Source organism: Zeus faber, assembly GCF_960531495.2.
Source record: "Zeus faber genome assembly, chromosome: 10".
NCBI classification, from domain to species: domain Eukaryota; kingdom Metazoa; phylum Chordata; class Actinopteri; order Zeiformes; family Zeidae; genus Zeus; species Zeus faber.
Window position 1 is genome coordinate 4,150,886 of NC_137199.1, and position 15,601 is coordinate 4,166,486.

At 43.3% G+C, this 15,601-nt stretch overlaps 2 protein-coding genes across 2 annotated transcripts; one reads left to right on the forward strand and one right to left on the reverse strand.

The window, feature by feature from the left end:
• Positions 1-1,555: 1,555 nt before the first annotated feature.
• ids (iduronate 2-sulfatase) lies at positions 1,556-10,247 on the reverse strand. The gene is made up of 13 exons (XM_080008626.1): positions 10,197-10,247; positions 9,872-10,008; positions 9,608-9,785; positions 9,219-9,307; positions 8,385-8,585; positions 7,973-8,143; positions 7,552-7,678; positions 5,163-5,336; positions 4,914-5,020; positions 4,673-4,789; positions 3,096-3,206; positions 2,851-2,976; positions 1,556-2,738 (listed from the first exon to the last, which is right to left on the reverse strand). The coding sequence occupies exons 2-13, from the start codon at positions 9,983-9,985 to the stop codon at positions 2,658-2,660; spliced, it is 1,596 nt and encodes a 531-aa protein (XP_079864752.1). The 5' UTR covers positions 9,986-10,008; positions 10,197-10,247; the 3' UTR covers positions 1,556-2,657.
• A 1,528-nt stretch (positions 10,248-11,775) lies between these two features.
• dcps (decapping enzyme, scavenger) lies at positions 11,776-14,601 on the forward strand (the record flags this gene model as incomplete). Its single annotated transcript, XM_080008321.1, has 6 exons — positions 11,776-11,967; positions 12,668-12,818; positions 13,103-13,248; positions 13,343-13,456; positions 13,774-13,884; positions 14,002-14,601. 6 exons carry the CDS (start codon positions 11,776-11,778, stop codon positions 14,266-14,268), a joined length of 981 nt encoding a protein of 326 aa, XP_079864447.1. The 3' UTR covers positions 14,269-14,601.
• Between the last annotated feature and the right edge of the window lie 1,000 nt (positions 14,602-15,601).

A 15,601-nucleotide genomic window follows, 5' to 3' on the forward strand; every position in this document is an offset into this window, starting at 1 on the left:
TGTGTGTAGAGATGCCTTGGACATAGGGGAGCTGGCAGCTGATGTTGTGCTCCGCTGTCTTCACCACCCTCTGGAGGGCCTTGCGATCAGCAGCAGCCGTACCATGCAGTGATGCAGCCAGTAAGGATGCTCTCATTGTTGCACCTGCAAAAGTTGGTGAGAGTTTTGGCAGACATGCCAAACTTCTCCAGTCTCCTCTGGAAGTATAGGCGCTTTTAAGCAGTTTTTACCGCCAGGTCGACTCGCCTGGACCAGGTCAGGTCCTCTATTATGAACACACCGGAGCAACTTGAAGCAGGAGACTCTCTCCACTTCAGCTCCATTGATGTGAATGGGGGCATAACCCCTCCCCTGCTGCTTCCTGAAGTCCATCATCATCATCTCCTTAGTCTTGCAGACGTTGAGGTTGTTGTCATGGCATCACGTCGCCAAGACGCTGATTTCCTCTCTGTAGGGGGCCTCATCATTGTTGGAGATGAGACCCAGGATGGTGGTGCTGTCTTACTGTTCTTAAATGTAGTCCAATGGGGCAAACGTTTAGGCCTGAAATAAAAGGCTCAAACTCATTTTAGAAAACTGGAAACTCACATTATAGTGCAGTGTTTGTTTTGAATAACAGCAATATCACTTTTTGCAATAAATGCAGTACATCCAAAGGATAACGTTGGCTGCAGTAGGAAGTGTCACACCTTGCTGTTTCTAGTCTCTAAAATAATGTGTGGATGTAGCTGAAAGAGCTCATTTGCAGAATGTCAGAGAAAGTAAACACCTGATATAATGGAGTTTGCGGTCATTTTCCATTTTATTCCCCTCGGTATAACAAAGTCTGACTAAATTGTAAGCTTCCCAGTCCAACTTTTTTTTAATCAAGGCTTAAACGTCTGCCCCCATCAGACCACATTAATGCACGATGAGAAGGTGCAGCAGAGTGTTAAGTCCCTCAATCGTAATGCACTCAGCGAGGTTGTGCCATGAACCATTAAGAGGAAGGGAAGCAACATTTTAATAAGACCAGCATCGAAAACCGGTGAACCCATCCTTAAGAAAGAATTAAATTACAATTCTTGAATTGCCACCAAAGGCAATGACAATGTCATCAGCTTGGTTTCCTTGCAAGCCTTCGCTTATTGAATTGACAGCGCTACAAATGAATGCGACCGCTTCACTCCAGAGTGGTTTAGAGAAAGCAGGCTGAGAGGGAGAGAAGGAGGAAGAAAACAGTAAACATAATGGTGTCTCAGAGGACCTCACTAGCCAGCTCTAACCTTCTGCGCTCAGAGCCAAAAATGAATTCTATCTGAGGGACACACACACACACACACACACACACACACACACACACACACACACACACACACACACACACACACACACACACACACACACACACACACACACACACACACACACACACACACACACTTCATTAAAGATGATTCACAGAAATGTTTTTTTTAAACAAATCCAAAAATCGATTGAGCACATAAATATATTTATCAACATGTCCTTGCCTAGTCTCCAATGTGAATTATTTCCACTGCATAGAGTTGTTGGTTTTCCCCTTCGCCTGCATTAAGAATAAATAAATAAAATAATTTAAAACTACCGACAAGCATGATGGAGAGGCAGCATGGGAGGTCCTTCTGATGCACATGCAGACATTGTATCGATATCTTTAATTTAACCCAGATAACAAGTTTGTTTCCCTCCTAAACCAATAAAAGCCAACAATCACTGACACTTACAAAATATTTACATCTAACACAGAAAGAAACTGCTGAGAGAGTTCAATGCCGCAAACTTCAATATGGAACGCAAAGGACTCCAGTTCCACAGAACATCCCAAATATCTCAATCATGAAATTGATCAGATTTCCATTTTGTAATATTTGCAATATTGTACACAAATAAGAACATTTCATGATGTACAGTGCAAATCTACACAGATTCCCCTTTGTCATTAATCCCTTTGTTTAAGTGGCAAAAAGAAAATAAAAATCTATCACCAAACATCTAGGCTGAATAAATACAGTACGTAAATATGGTTTCAACATAACGACAAGAGCGAAGGCAGTTGAATCTCTGATTTGATAAGAATATTGTTTGGATGTAAAAATGCCTCAAATGATGTGAAGGAGGCTCCATAGCTCCTATAGTACTACATGTTAATTGTGCTATATATACACACAGTATATGAATGGACAATCAAAAATGTGAAAGGAGCCTTTGTAAATTCTATTAGAGTGAGAAATGGAAACAAAGCCTTGCTTCCAATGTCAAGGCTTCTTTTCCACCACCCAGTCACTTTTCCGTATTTTGCGAGACGTTGGGCAGACACTGCTTTAGCCACTGCCTGGTAAACTGGGTGTGTGGCTCAAAGTCCAGAACAACTTTTCCAACGCACAACTTCGACGCAACCAGTGGCTCAATGTTACCCTCTCATACTTTAAACATTGTCAGTATCAAAACGCAACAAAGGGCGTTCCCTGTGGCAAACATACTGTTGGACATAATCCCAGTTCCAAAGTCTGAAGACTCCATGGCTTGATTTAACAGACAGAACAGAGCAGTCCAGATTTCTTCCCTTTCGTGCTGGCTTCAACGCCCCCCTCCTCCAAATCTGTGTTTTCCCATTATAGTCTCTTCCTCCCGAAGCGTCACGCCTTCCTTCTACTCGTTTTTATTCCTGCTGTGAGGTAGAGGAGTTGCAGCCTCATGCTCTTCTGCAGGCTCACATGCTGGGGGGGGGGGGGGGTCAGAAAACAACACGGCAATGTCACAACAGTAAGATCTGAACCGTGCAACATCACGCTGTAATGACTGAAAGGGCTAATAATGCCATCAACTCACGCGATGAAGGCCGGTCATCTTCCTCATCATCAGGCCAAGATCGGAGCCGTCGTAGAGGTTGTTGTCCTGGCCGGGGTCTTCCTCCAGCATATATAACTCCCCGCTGTGCACGTCGCTCGAGTTCACCTCCATGAGAGGAAGGGGGGAAAGAAAAAAAAAAAAACATGGTGAGAAACTTGATGCGCGGGAGGGGGGGGGGGTTTTAATGTCGTCACTTTTATGAATGTGCCGCTTTTTACCGCTACCTTATAGGTTTCGGGGTTGAAGCCCAGCCACAGGGTATATCTGTAGTCCCAGGAGCGCAGAGAGTAACCCATCACCCTTATGTCCTCGAGGTTGGGGAGGTCGGAGTTCACCTAATGGATCAACACGGAAAAGTGGTATGGGCACCGTCTCTCCCGCTGCTACCGGTGCAACTACCTTTCCACTGCCGTGGTTTGAAACCCTGCACCTGCCAGGTCGCTGCAGAGCTGCTGATGAGCTAATGGCAGCTGGCCAAGCCAACCGCGCACAGACTTTTAGCCGCCGCGGCTACAAGAGTCACCTGCACGTCTTAAATTCACCGATCCCGTGCCGCTGGCAGGCGTTGAAACGAGCACAGATACGAGGATCAGATGATTCGGCCGGTTCCATATGAATGAACAGTTGTATTATCATTTAGAGGACTTTGTGTTTATGCAAGCGGGGCGTCCGCTAGAAAAACCTTGTTCGCCGAAGACATTAAAAGCTAGCGCAGGCCCGCACTCAACACTCCCAATGTTGTTTGGTGTGTTTGTTTACAGCGGCAGATAAGGGTTGCAAGTGCGGCAATCGGTCAAAGAAAATTCTAATGAAGTGGCAATTGCAGTCACACCCATAAACACCCCTCCAGAGATTCACTGAGTAATCTGAACAAGACTTGAAACCAATAGGAGAGCCACGAGTTTAATTTTCTCCACTCCAATAAACCACTGAAAAGCATAATCGGAGCTTCAATGGCGCATTTTTTTGGGAGACAGTCCTATAGCAAGACACAGCAAAGATATTTACCTCTGTTTTAGCAGCACTATGTAACTTCTTTACCTCAAAATAACAACCTCAAAATCATTTTGATGGTACACTGACTTGTAATATATGCCTCTTCTGTGATGTTTGGCTCTGGAAATTAGGCAGTTTTTTTTGCCTGGCAAAAAAACCCCGATAAATTATAAACTTGCCTGTCAAAATGTCCGGTATTATCATATGAAACGTAGCCGCTCCACCTCAGTGGCGCGGATGAGACACGTCCCACGTCACTTTCATTGAGCCACGGGGTTTGTTTCACCCTCTGACTCGCGAGCTCATCTGCCAGGCAGAGCACATCTGGTACCCACACCGGTAGCAGGGGGCCCAATACCCACGCCCTCTCTCCCAGCCCATGGCTCCCCCGGAGCTAGGGGCGAGCGCTAGCTAGAGCCGAGCGAGGTCCTTGCAAGGGCCCCTGCAACCGAGCTGTACGTTATATCTGCGTTTGTAACGTAGACTGTTATTGAAATGTGACCGATAAGATTCAAATTTGTCCGGTAAAATAAATCATTTTACGACAGTGGTGTAATTGCACTTATAAACTGTAGGGGCGCAAACCCCCAAAAGTTACAGTGCTGCTTTAACAAATCCCAGTTTGAGCACCAAAATCTCTGCCCTTTAATAATATAGCTGGAGCAGACGTTTTGCGATGCAGAGGCATCAGTTTAGATAGCGACGCTCTCGTCCTCTCTCTGTGAATACAACCTTCAACACACCTGTGAATCCCTTAATTCTGACCCCCCCACCACCACACCTTCCACCACCACTCCGTCTGTACCTGGGGGGTGTCAGAGGGCCTGGGGTACTGGCTGAAAGCGATGTCCTCTTCGTCCTTCCCCCTCTCTCTCCGTCTGAAGGTGTAGGCCAGGTTGTCTCCCTCCGTACACAGTTCAACCTAGGGGCGAAAAACAAAAACACAACCAGAGGAAGTCGAAAACACTGAAGACACTGAAGGATCCCTTTGGCCGCTGTTAAAAATGGAGGAGATCTCTATGGACAAATATTCATCTCTTAACTACCTGGAAGGAGACATCTGGACAGGGCCGTGGAGCTCCCAGGCCAGCCATGTAGGAGACTGTGGGGAAGACGTCGACCAGCTCCGCCACGTTTCGGACCACACTCTTAGCTGGACGCAGAAAGGAAGATGATGAGTGACTTGTTTCCTCATACGTCTAAATCAGCCAGCCACTCATTTAAGAGCATCCGTATGTAATCATTTGAACTGCTTTTTTTCCCCCCTTTTAGTACCAAAGGGTAAACGGTCTTGCCTTTAAATCTCTTCTCCGACGGGCTGAATACATCAACGAAGGGAAAGGTGGAGTCCTCTCCCAACAAATCGGGAGCTTCGGTGACCCCAGGAACGTAGAAGAGGAGGGGGACGCGCGTCGCCACGTCAAAGTTGGAGTACTTGGCCCATTCTCCGTGTTCACCCAGGGACCAGCCTGGAGTAGAGATACCGTACAACAAAGAATAAAAACAACAATAATTCCAGTAAAGGTAGTAGAAGCTGTAGTAGAAGAAATAAAACCAAACTAAACATGCAAACAAGAAGGACTTTATTTTTTCTTTTATTCCTCGGGATTTTGCTCAGGACAAGAAACAACAGAAAGTGTTGGATAGCAGAACCACGTTTGAGCCCAAGGCGACGGGGAGAGAAGGCACATTTCCAATCAGGAAACCACAACGCCAGTGCAGCGCAGAGGTGGGGGGAGTCTTTACGCCTTGGCCGTGGTAGCGAGCCCCCTGCCGTGAGTGTCAATGGAAAACCAGCACACTGGCTGGTGGGCCAGTGCAAAACAAGCATGTAGTCCTTTTCAAATAACGCTAAAACGTACAGAAAGACGTGTCAAAGGGGAATAAACAACCCACACGGAAGGAGGGTAGGAGGCTTACATTTCCTGGTTTTGGTGAACTTGTTTTGAATGTTTTGAGTAACTACCTCATAGAAGCGAAGGAAAATATAACAAACTTTTTCCACTGAATCACTAGATTTGCACTCCAACACAAAAGTGAAGTCTCCTTGTGTGCTCTCTCAGAGGCGATGCAATACAGACCCCCACTCGCACCCCTCCCTCCCTAATTAACGTAGCATTATGTTGTTTGCTGCTGCATGTGAAATAATGATATGGTTTACTTTCTGGAGAGGCTACACAGGAGCATCCTCCACTGAATGCCTGGAGAGGTTTTAAGCAGCTTCTTATCTTCTCGGCTCCCTCAAGACAGAGAGAGGGCCAAAAAGACAAAAAAAAAAAAAAGAATGTTTCTGGGTCACAATGGAATGAAGGATGTGGTGGAGGAATTAAAAATACAGAGATTTTTCCAGTTTGTAAAGGCACCCGCTTCACCAAATGTGTGTTCGTGTGGCGTAAACGCACACAGTGCTGTCACTACACTGCCATCTAGTGGTTCAAGGGGAATTGAATATGAAATGTTCAGGAATCAGGAAGGAACCCATTTCATCGTAATCCAATAAATCATTTCTAATCCACTTCGAAACTCAATTTACATTACAAACACGACAAATAAGCTAATTTACATGTGCCGATTTAAGGGAAATGGCATAAATAGACTTGTCTTAAAGTAGTGGGTGGGAGTAGGCCATCCAATAAAGCTATTATTAATTTGAAATAGCAAGTACTTGAATTCTAACATTGCTAATCATTTTGATATTGATACAAATTTAATTAGCAGTGAACTTTCAAAATTAATTGCCGTAAATTAAGAGTTATTTCATTCAGTGTCATTTCTGAATTTTGAGTTATTTTTGTTTACCCAGTTTGTTGGATGGGACATTTATTGGTTGAAATTTTATATTTTCTAAAAAGATTGCCAAAAAGCAATGACTAGAAAATGAACCTGCATCGCTATATAATAGGGCAAAACGATTTGGCTGACCCTAACTTAGTTGTGATTTCTTTAGACCAATATTGTGATTTAGTACGCGATTTGTTAAAGTTCCTCATCTTCTGTATTATTCTCTAAACACAAGCAATAAATCATTATAGCATGACCAACACAACATTGGACACAGTCAACATATGAACTGCACTTTCCTGTAGGCCAGGCCTACGTGTTATGATGAAATGAGAATTGAATGGATATGAATAACATACTGTATCCTTATTTAACTATTGAATTGTAAAAACAAAAACCTTCAATCACAGTAGAATATTGACTGATTGATTTAACTTCAAGCCTTGCGTTTTCCGGGCTTTGCCAGCAGGTAAGAGAGGGGTGAGAGAGTCAGAGAAACAAACACACTGTTTCATTCCATAAGGAGACATAAAATAAAGAAAGACACAGTTGTGGCACCCCATCTCTGGTGGGTGCATCGTCTGTACTGTCCGAGAAGGAGACAAGTGCGCAGATTGCGCTCTGATCAATCCCTATCCCTGCCCCGGGGGGGGGGGGGGGGGGGGGGGGGGGCACCGCAAATTTTTCTTTTATATCATAAAAAAAAAAAAAAAAGTTTTTTTTTCTTTTTTTTTCGTCTTCTTTTTTGCAGCCTTTGCGATTTGACGATTGCATTGTATTAAATTGTGATGTCGATTTGAATTTCATTAATCGCTCAACCCTACTGTATAATAACAAATTTCAGGTCCATCTAAAAATAAAATAAAAAACATTGGTGGCGTGTTTGTGTGAAGATATAGTCACCATGGTCCGAGGTGAAGACCACCATGGTATGGTTGGCAAGTCCAGCCTCATCCAGAGCACTGAGCACTCTTCCCACCTGGGCATCCACGTAGGAAACGGCGGCAAAATAGTGCTGACGGATACGTAACTGAAAAGATATCAGGGAAGGAGAAAAACCCCAGAACTGAAGAATGACCAGCCTCAACAAAGTTCTTCTCGTTGTATTTTTGTATAAATCAGTAACAGGAGTTTGTCCAATAGTCAAATTCAATATTTTATCCATAGACTTATTTATTGAAATTAAAATGGCCTCCCGAGAGATTAACTATAAAGACATAGATGATGGGCTGAAATAGATATAATATGGGTTAGGAGGTATGGAATGGATGGTTCTAAGTGGATAGAAAAATAAAGCAGACTGACCTTGGGGGACAATACATACCTGGAAGTCTTTAGGGATGGGTCCAAAGGGGAAGCTGGTGTTGAGCTCATACACATCCTCTCTCTTCCTCAGGTCCATCCAGGGGTTATAGGCCACAGGAGGAAGGAGTGGCGAAACAGCAGGGTCAGGAGCCAGTGTCATTTGATCTATGGGATACAGGGTCAGGTACTCCTGAAACACATAAATATAGCACTGCATCAAGTCAATGTTAAAGGATGATAGATACCTTTATTTAAACAAGGGAAGGCCAAAGAATACAAATACAGAGAGTTAAATGAATCACATATAAAAGCAGGCCAATGAGAACACTTACTATAAAATATGACACATTTTCTGAAAAATGACAATGAAAAAAACAAAACCATCCACATGAAGCTTGAACTCTGAATACTTAAAGGGGATGTGTTTGTACCTGCGGTATCCTGAACGGAATATGAGGTTTGTGAAAGCCCACAGCCAGGAAGAAGGGAGCATCATCCATGCCCCTAGCGCTGAGGAATTTTAACGCCTCCTCTGTAATCTCCAGGTCAGGAAGGGTTCCTGCAGGCTGTTCTGTTACATTCACAGCACACAGCAAATTGGCGTGGAGTTTACCATCCAATCCTCTGCACATCTAGAAATAAAAAATGGGAAGTGTGTTTGGTTCACAGTCAGTCTCCTCTGTTTGCATCAATAAACGGTCCATGTTCACTGAGCGCATCTTCTCCAAGATCTTCCTCTACACACTTTCCAACACTTCCCCTGTACACTGTACACTGTGTACAGAAAACATAGGCATGCTTAATGAGCTTGAACCTCTATTCATATCCATACCAGTGTTTTATGTAAATGTTTTTCTTAAATTTTGCTTTACAAATTTGTACTGTTCTGTACATACAGTACAGAGAGCCACTGAAATCTGGCTTAGCGGCTTAGCTTATTGGGAACTACTACTTGCTCTCTCCTACAGCTGTGCAAAAGCAAAAAATAAGCAATATTTGCTCACATATTGCTAATATTTGTACTGTAATAGTTATACTGATATTAGAGGATAGCCAATAAAACAGGTGTGCACATCAGCAATTGTAAAAACCCCAAAATGTTCTTTGTGACATGGTTTTAGCCAGGAACCATGTTGAGTTTGACTAAACGGACTATGCAAAACATTCAAATTTAAAGCTAGATATATTAATTTCATCTGGAAAAGGAAGGAAGACAGACACAAAACAAAACTTAAATAACTGGAGATTCGAGGAGATGAGCTCACCTTTTTATTTTCATATTTAAATGAGGGTGGGTGATACGGAGGAACAGACCAGCTATAGGGGTAGTCGTCAGTATGGTTGGAGGCGACGCCTGAAGACCAAACAAAAAGTCCATTATGGGTGCTGGGCATTATTTCAGTATTATGGCTCATAGTCAGTGGTATGGTGTTTAAATTTTGACATTTGCATGGTGTGCTATGTTTAAATATAGCAAAATAGTCATTAAAACCATAATTTGAGCAAAATAAATGTTCTTTTATATTTTAAATTACCAGAGTTCAGAGTGATTAATCGATATGATAAAAACTACTCCATCTTGATATGGTCCAAATATTGAGGTAAAAACATAAAAATAAGTACAAATAATTGATTTCATAAAAAGTTACTTAACCTGGATGAAATATCTTGCCCAAAGACCTGGTGATGTACCCTCTGGATGTAAAATATTGTGGCAGGGTAGTGTAGTTTCCAGCATGTGTTCTCCAATATGAATTAAAATCGTAGAGTCTGGTAGTGTCTGGTCTGCGGCTAGTTAACATGGAAGTGCGACTGGGAGCACACACCGCTTGCTGACACACAGACACACACAATACTTTAACTTTAATGATCATTTGTAAAGAAATAAGAAGAAATATGGTTGATAAATGAAAGATACCTGAGCGTAGGCATTGAGGAACACCTGGCTCTTGGAAGACAGTTGGTCAATATTTGGTGATTTTACAACTGGGTCTCCATAACAGCCCAATGATGTCCTGAGGTCGTCTGCCATAATGAAAAGGACATTCCTCCTCTCTGGAATGAGAAAAGCATGTTGATACGGTCCACAGTGGACTATTCATCCAAGCAGCAACTCACTCAGCTGCACTTTGCGCAGACGACATGATGTTAGGTTTGTTAAGAGGCACCGAACTATGGTAGATTGGATAGATCATTTATTCATCCCCGGATACTGTAGTTAGTGAGCGTCTGGTGATTTTTACCTTTGGTTTCCACGGCCCGGGGAGTCAAAATGTAGAGAACCAGCAGGCAAATACATCTTTGAAGCGGTGAAAACATATTGCTGGAAAAGTTCAAAAAAAAAAAAAGGGGCGCTTAGTAGTGGGGACTTAATATGGTATTTGGAGGAGCTCCGGCGCCATCCGCCACCATCAGGTAGTGTCAACACAGAGCGGCGCGTTTGGTCATTAAATAACTTCCTGATTGTCGGCGTCTGCAGCCTCGTCTGATTTAATTGGTCGCTTTACATGTCGCCCCACCCACCAACGTTGTTCCGTTACGTAGTTATACGTAATGCCAATCATTTCCCGAAACGCAAAAGATAATAATAATAATAATAATAATAATAATAATAATAATAATAATAATAATAATAATAATAATAATAATAAGTATTCTTATTTTAATTTAAAAAAACAATAGCGTTACACATCAAATGTATGGGTTTCGTGTCTATTTTTAAACTTTATTCATAGCGTAACATTGTAAAACGTCGACAAAATAGGGACCAATAGAAATAACTAGTGTCTGTGTGACTGTGTGTCACGGTCATTTGATATAACGACAATAACACTATTCTCTCGCGTTTGATTTAAATATATATGCTTTAACAGTCTGAGCCATATAGTCTTCTTCTTCTTCTTCTTCTTCTTCTTCTTCTTCTTATTATTATTATTATTATTATTATTATTATTATTATTACTTATTCAATGTTTCACTGTCGATTGCTTATTGTATGTACACTGTATATCGCTCCTGTTCCTATGTACAATTTCCCATTGAGCTTCTGCAACGCTTGAATTTCTCCTTCGGGGGATAAATAAAGTGCTATGTTATCTTCTCTTATGTTATACCTGTCAGGATGATGTAAATAGTAAGAAATACAAAAAGAAAATGAACAAATACATGTTTTCACTGCGAAAAAAGAACATTTTATTGAACAACATAATACAAAAATGTGAGAGGAATCATCTGCTGATAGAATAGCGAACAGAAACATAGGCCCGTGTGGAGTAATTGGCATAAAATCGCGTAAAATATAAAAAATAAAATAAAATAAATACAAGCAGATTAATCTTCAGAGGCTTTGTGGATATAGCATGAGGTTGAGTTTCGTATGATTTATTGGATGGAGAGATGCGAGGCGTCAATTCAAAGCAATGTCAAAAATGACAAACACGTTGTGATGCTGCGTTCCGCACAAACGCGAAGATCGTCAATTCCCAGTTGGACTCGGTAACACCCACGCCCGAGCGTAATGTATCCCTTCGCCTCTGTTCGGGAAAACATGGACGCACGCAGTCAAGTTGTGTTTGTTTGGCAAACTTGTGAATTCTACGAGCTACAGATCGTCCTACACGAACGTTTAACCGTTAAAACCGTTAACGTTAAAATGATGCAAAGGAACTTGACGTGTGCGCCCCATGTCACTGTGACTTTTCCGGGTTTGAGTTTTCCGAGTTCCGGCATCCACGAACGCACCCGTGAGAACGTCAGTATGTGACGTAAACTTCAGCCCGCGCTCACTCGTCCTGGAAACGGCGGCATTCCTTGTCAACAAACATGGCGGACGCCACGCTGGGCAGTGCCGTTGGAAGTGACGAGCCATCGGCAAAAGCGAAGAGATTCAGAAGCGACCACAAGGCTGGCCAAGATGGAGAGGGACGCACGGACAGAAATATCCTTGCCGCTTTCAAGACGACCACCGTTCTGAGAGATTCCGCATTGGAGAAAACTATCTTCATTCATGGAAAGGTTGGTTGTCAATGGGGTCCGCAACCTACCGAAAGAAAACAAGATGCGGTGTTTACAACGGCGGACTTTGATAGTGTCCGTTTTTACCTCAAAGCTCGTTTTGAGATGTGGCCATTCGTCAAGTGAAAACAGTTAACAGTAACAATGGAAGATCGCCAAAAATGCGGCGAAGTGTGATGTTCACGAACTTTAATGTGAAGCCATCGTTTCTTCCTACATTACGTTACGTCATTTATTTCCGTGTCGTTCAAAGGTGGAAGTTCTTTGTTTTTCTATTGTGATTGCCTAAAGAGCGTTCCTTCCCCACCAGGTTTGGGGCATTAGCATCACAGGCTAGCAGGTGGGCAGCTTTTCAAAATGAAAGCCCTCACTGCAAAAGTTCTGCCGTTGTAGTTCTTATGTTATTTATAATGGATCGTGTGTGTGTGTGTGTGTGTGTGTGTGTGTGTGTGTGTGTGTGTGTATGTGTGTGTGTGTATATATCTTGAAATACATACATACATACATATGTATTTATTTATTTATTTATGTTAACCATGCTATGACATTCATGACATTGCTTTTCTTGCTCTACCCATTGCACCCACAGTAGTTTCTAAGAACTACCTTTGTCTGCAAGGATCTCTGTCAACGATTTATCCGATTGGATGGAATAAAATAGAAACTGCCCATTTTAACTGTCCTCGTCCTCTGTCCTCAGCTGGCGGACCGGGAGGCAGTGGTTATCCTTGAGAAGACCCCCATCAGAGAGGACACCCTGGCTGAGATGCTCTCTGGAGCCAAGCTGAAGCTGGAGATGCAAAATGACATCTACAGCACCTATCAGCTCCAGCCTCCTGCTCACCTCAACGGTGTGATCCTGCATGCTGTGTTTTATCGATATCATCTAAAATACACAAGGCAGCCTATAGATGCTGTTCAGGATCGCATCCAATGTACAAATGTCAAAATTGGTCATTTGTTCCAGTTGGTGCTCAGGTTGGGTCCGGTCGTCCTTTCAGTACAACATTGGACTTTGACTTGGAAATCACCATGTGCAGTCGTAATGTTCTACTTTGGTAACTAGAAGTTGATCAAAATTCTAAACCAAATGTAAATGCTATTCTTTTTTGTTTTTTTGTTTTTTTACATGCAGAGATGAAGACCACTGTGATTTGTCCTGCCACAGAGAAACATGTGAAGAAATACCAGATTCAAGAGAGCTTCCTGGTGGAGGAGTCAGGAGAGGACTATCTCTCCATCACGCTGCCCTACATTCAGGAGCAGAGCTTCAGTGTGCAGGTCAGTGTCATTGGCACTACCCTGTCCATTCAATTCTGGTGTCGCTGCCAAGCGTGTTGACCCTGATGGTGTCGCCGCCCACTCTTTCCACCAGTGGGTCCACAATATCCTGGAGAAGAAGGCGGAAGTTGAACGGATTGTTTACGAAGACCCGGACCCGGGTGTCGGCTTCGTCCTCCTGCCTGATTTCAAATGGGACCAAAAACAGGTGAGCGAGCAGATCAGCTGTCGGTCTTCTTCTGCCTCATGTCCCAGTTTGCTGAGCTAAGTGAGCTAATATCTTTTTCACAGGGTTCTCACTGGGTCCATGAAGTGCTTGATTTTCGCCCTCAGAAATAAAAGTGCTGGAATAGCATGAAAATAGACACTTTTGTGCTGAAGTGCTTGAAAGTGGGTGTGTGTGTGTGTGGGGGGGGGGGGGGGCTAAGATTATGCTTTAAAAAAGGTATTTGAAGTTCTTGAATGTTGTTTTGAACCCTGTATTCAGCTTTCTAATGCTGCTTGATTTGATCTCTTCTTTTCCAGCTTGATGATCTGTACCTGATTGCCATAGTACACCAAAGGGACATCAAGAGTCTCAGGGACCTAACGGCAGACCATCTGCCACTTCTTCAGAACATCTCCAGAAAGGGCATGGTGCGATTGAGTGCGAGGCTCCTCTGTGAACTTAGTGCTAAAGCATATCTTGAAAAGATAAGGTGTTAAAAAGCTTCTTTATGATATTGAACAGACCATCCCCTTTTTCCGTCTCAGGAGGCCATCCTGCAGCGCTACGGCCTCCCGGCCAGCAAGCTGAGGGTCTACTTGCACTACCAGCCGTCCTATTACCACTTGCACATCCACTTCACCGCCTTGGCCTTCGACGTGCGTGGTTGCAGTGTGGAGCGGGCCCACCTCCTCGCCGATGTCATCCAGAACCTCCAGTCAGACCCCGGGTTCTACAAGACCCGCACCCTCTGCTTCCCCCTGAGAGCAGATGACGGACTGCTCAGCAAGTTCAAGAAGGCGGGGAAGTTGTAGTTGTAGTAGTTGTAGTCCGCTGTCAGTTCACGCCTGTAATATAGACAATTCCATCTCCCTCCAGCTATGGTCTTTGCAATCGGTGTATAAGATTTTAGACGTCTTAAGTAACCTTGCCTACATTGAAATGAACTGCATTTCGCCGTAGCGTTTTTAATCCAAGGCTAAAGTAATCGTTTGTCACACAATGCTAACAAACCCTCTCCTGGACAAGAATTGTCCCGACACCAGAAAATGTTTGTTCTCATTGACTTCACAGTACTCGAGAAATGTCCAAAGTTCTGTCCGATATAAGTCCAACGGTTTTGTTATTCATCTTTGCCTTTTCTAAATGTGCTGTTTTTAAAGTTGAAATAAAGATTATTTTCTACTTTGGGCTTTTATTCAAGGAGAAAGGGCACATTTAAATATCTCCCAATATTCCCCAAGGCCTAGACCTGTCTGCTTAAAAAAAAAAAAAAAGGCTGCTTTATTTCTAATTCAAAGGTGAATTAATAGGTTTTTAAGCAAGTCAAATCATATCAATATATCGCAGTACAGTTGAAAAAAATCACCACAACAAGATGTCAAGGTCAGGATAAGGGCATCCTTTATTGATCCAAGTTTTGTTCAATGAGAATTGACGTTAGGATTCTACAGCCCATGAACGTCGTTTACTCGGTGAAGGCAATAGAGGGCACCATGGTAACTATCTCCAGTAACGTATGCATTTCAACCTCTCTGGAACCGGTAGAAATAAGTCTTCGTGTAAAACTATTTATGACTGTTCAGCACTACTTTTATTCTCTTAATCAAAGAAAAATGAACATTGTGTGCACCAAGGAATATATACATTCACGTTCAAATAAAACACATAAGCAATAAAAAAAATTATTATTAACTATTTTATCCGTTTGGAAAATAAATGATACTAAAACCATATTGTGGCGTCCGATAAGATAGTTGATAAATATCGCTTCTTACTCCTGTCGCGGACGGCAGTTCAGCGTCCGACCTGAAGTCAGCTGGGCGGCGCTCCGTCCACTGCCCCTATGCTGCGTTGACGGGCCCTCGTAGAGTGACCTGGCGTCACAGCGACAAACCATTGTAACGTAAACGCTTCGTTCTGACAAGCCGCGCGGAGCCACGCTCGACGACGGTGTACGAATCAGCACGAGAGAGAGAGCGGTAGATACTGGTTCAGGGTTGGTTCGGCGGCCTCTCTCCGCGCCCGGCGGGCGGATAACACGCTCGCAACTTGTCAGAGAACAGGCGCGAACGAGGCTGCGAACGCCGCCGACTGCCCGTGGGCCAGAATGATCTAATTATTATCCGCGAGCCCCGACCTGACGTC

Coding starts and splice junctions, on each gene's coding strand:
- ids (XM_080008626.1), bottom strand. CDS start 9,985: ATGGCAGACGACCTCAGGACATCATTGGGCTGTTATGGAGACCCAGTT. Junction 9,308..9,607: donor GGGCAAGATATTTCATCCAG/GTTAAGTAACTT, acceptor TTTGGTCTTCAG/GCGTCGCCTCCAACCATACT. Junction 5,021..5,162: donor GTCGGAGAAGAGATTTAAAG/GCAAGACCGTTT, acceptor TTCTGCGTCCAG/CTAAGAGTGTGGTCCGAAAC.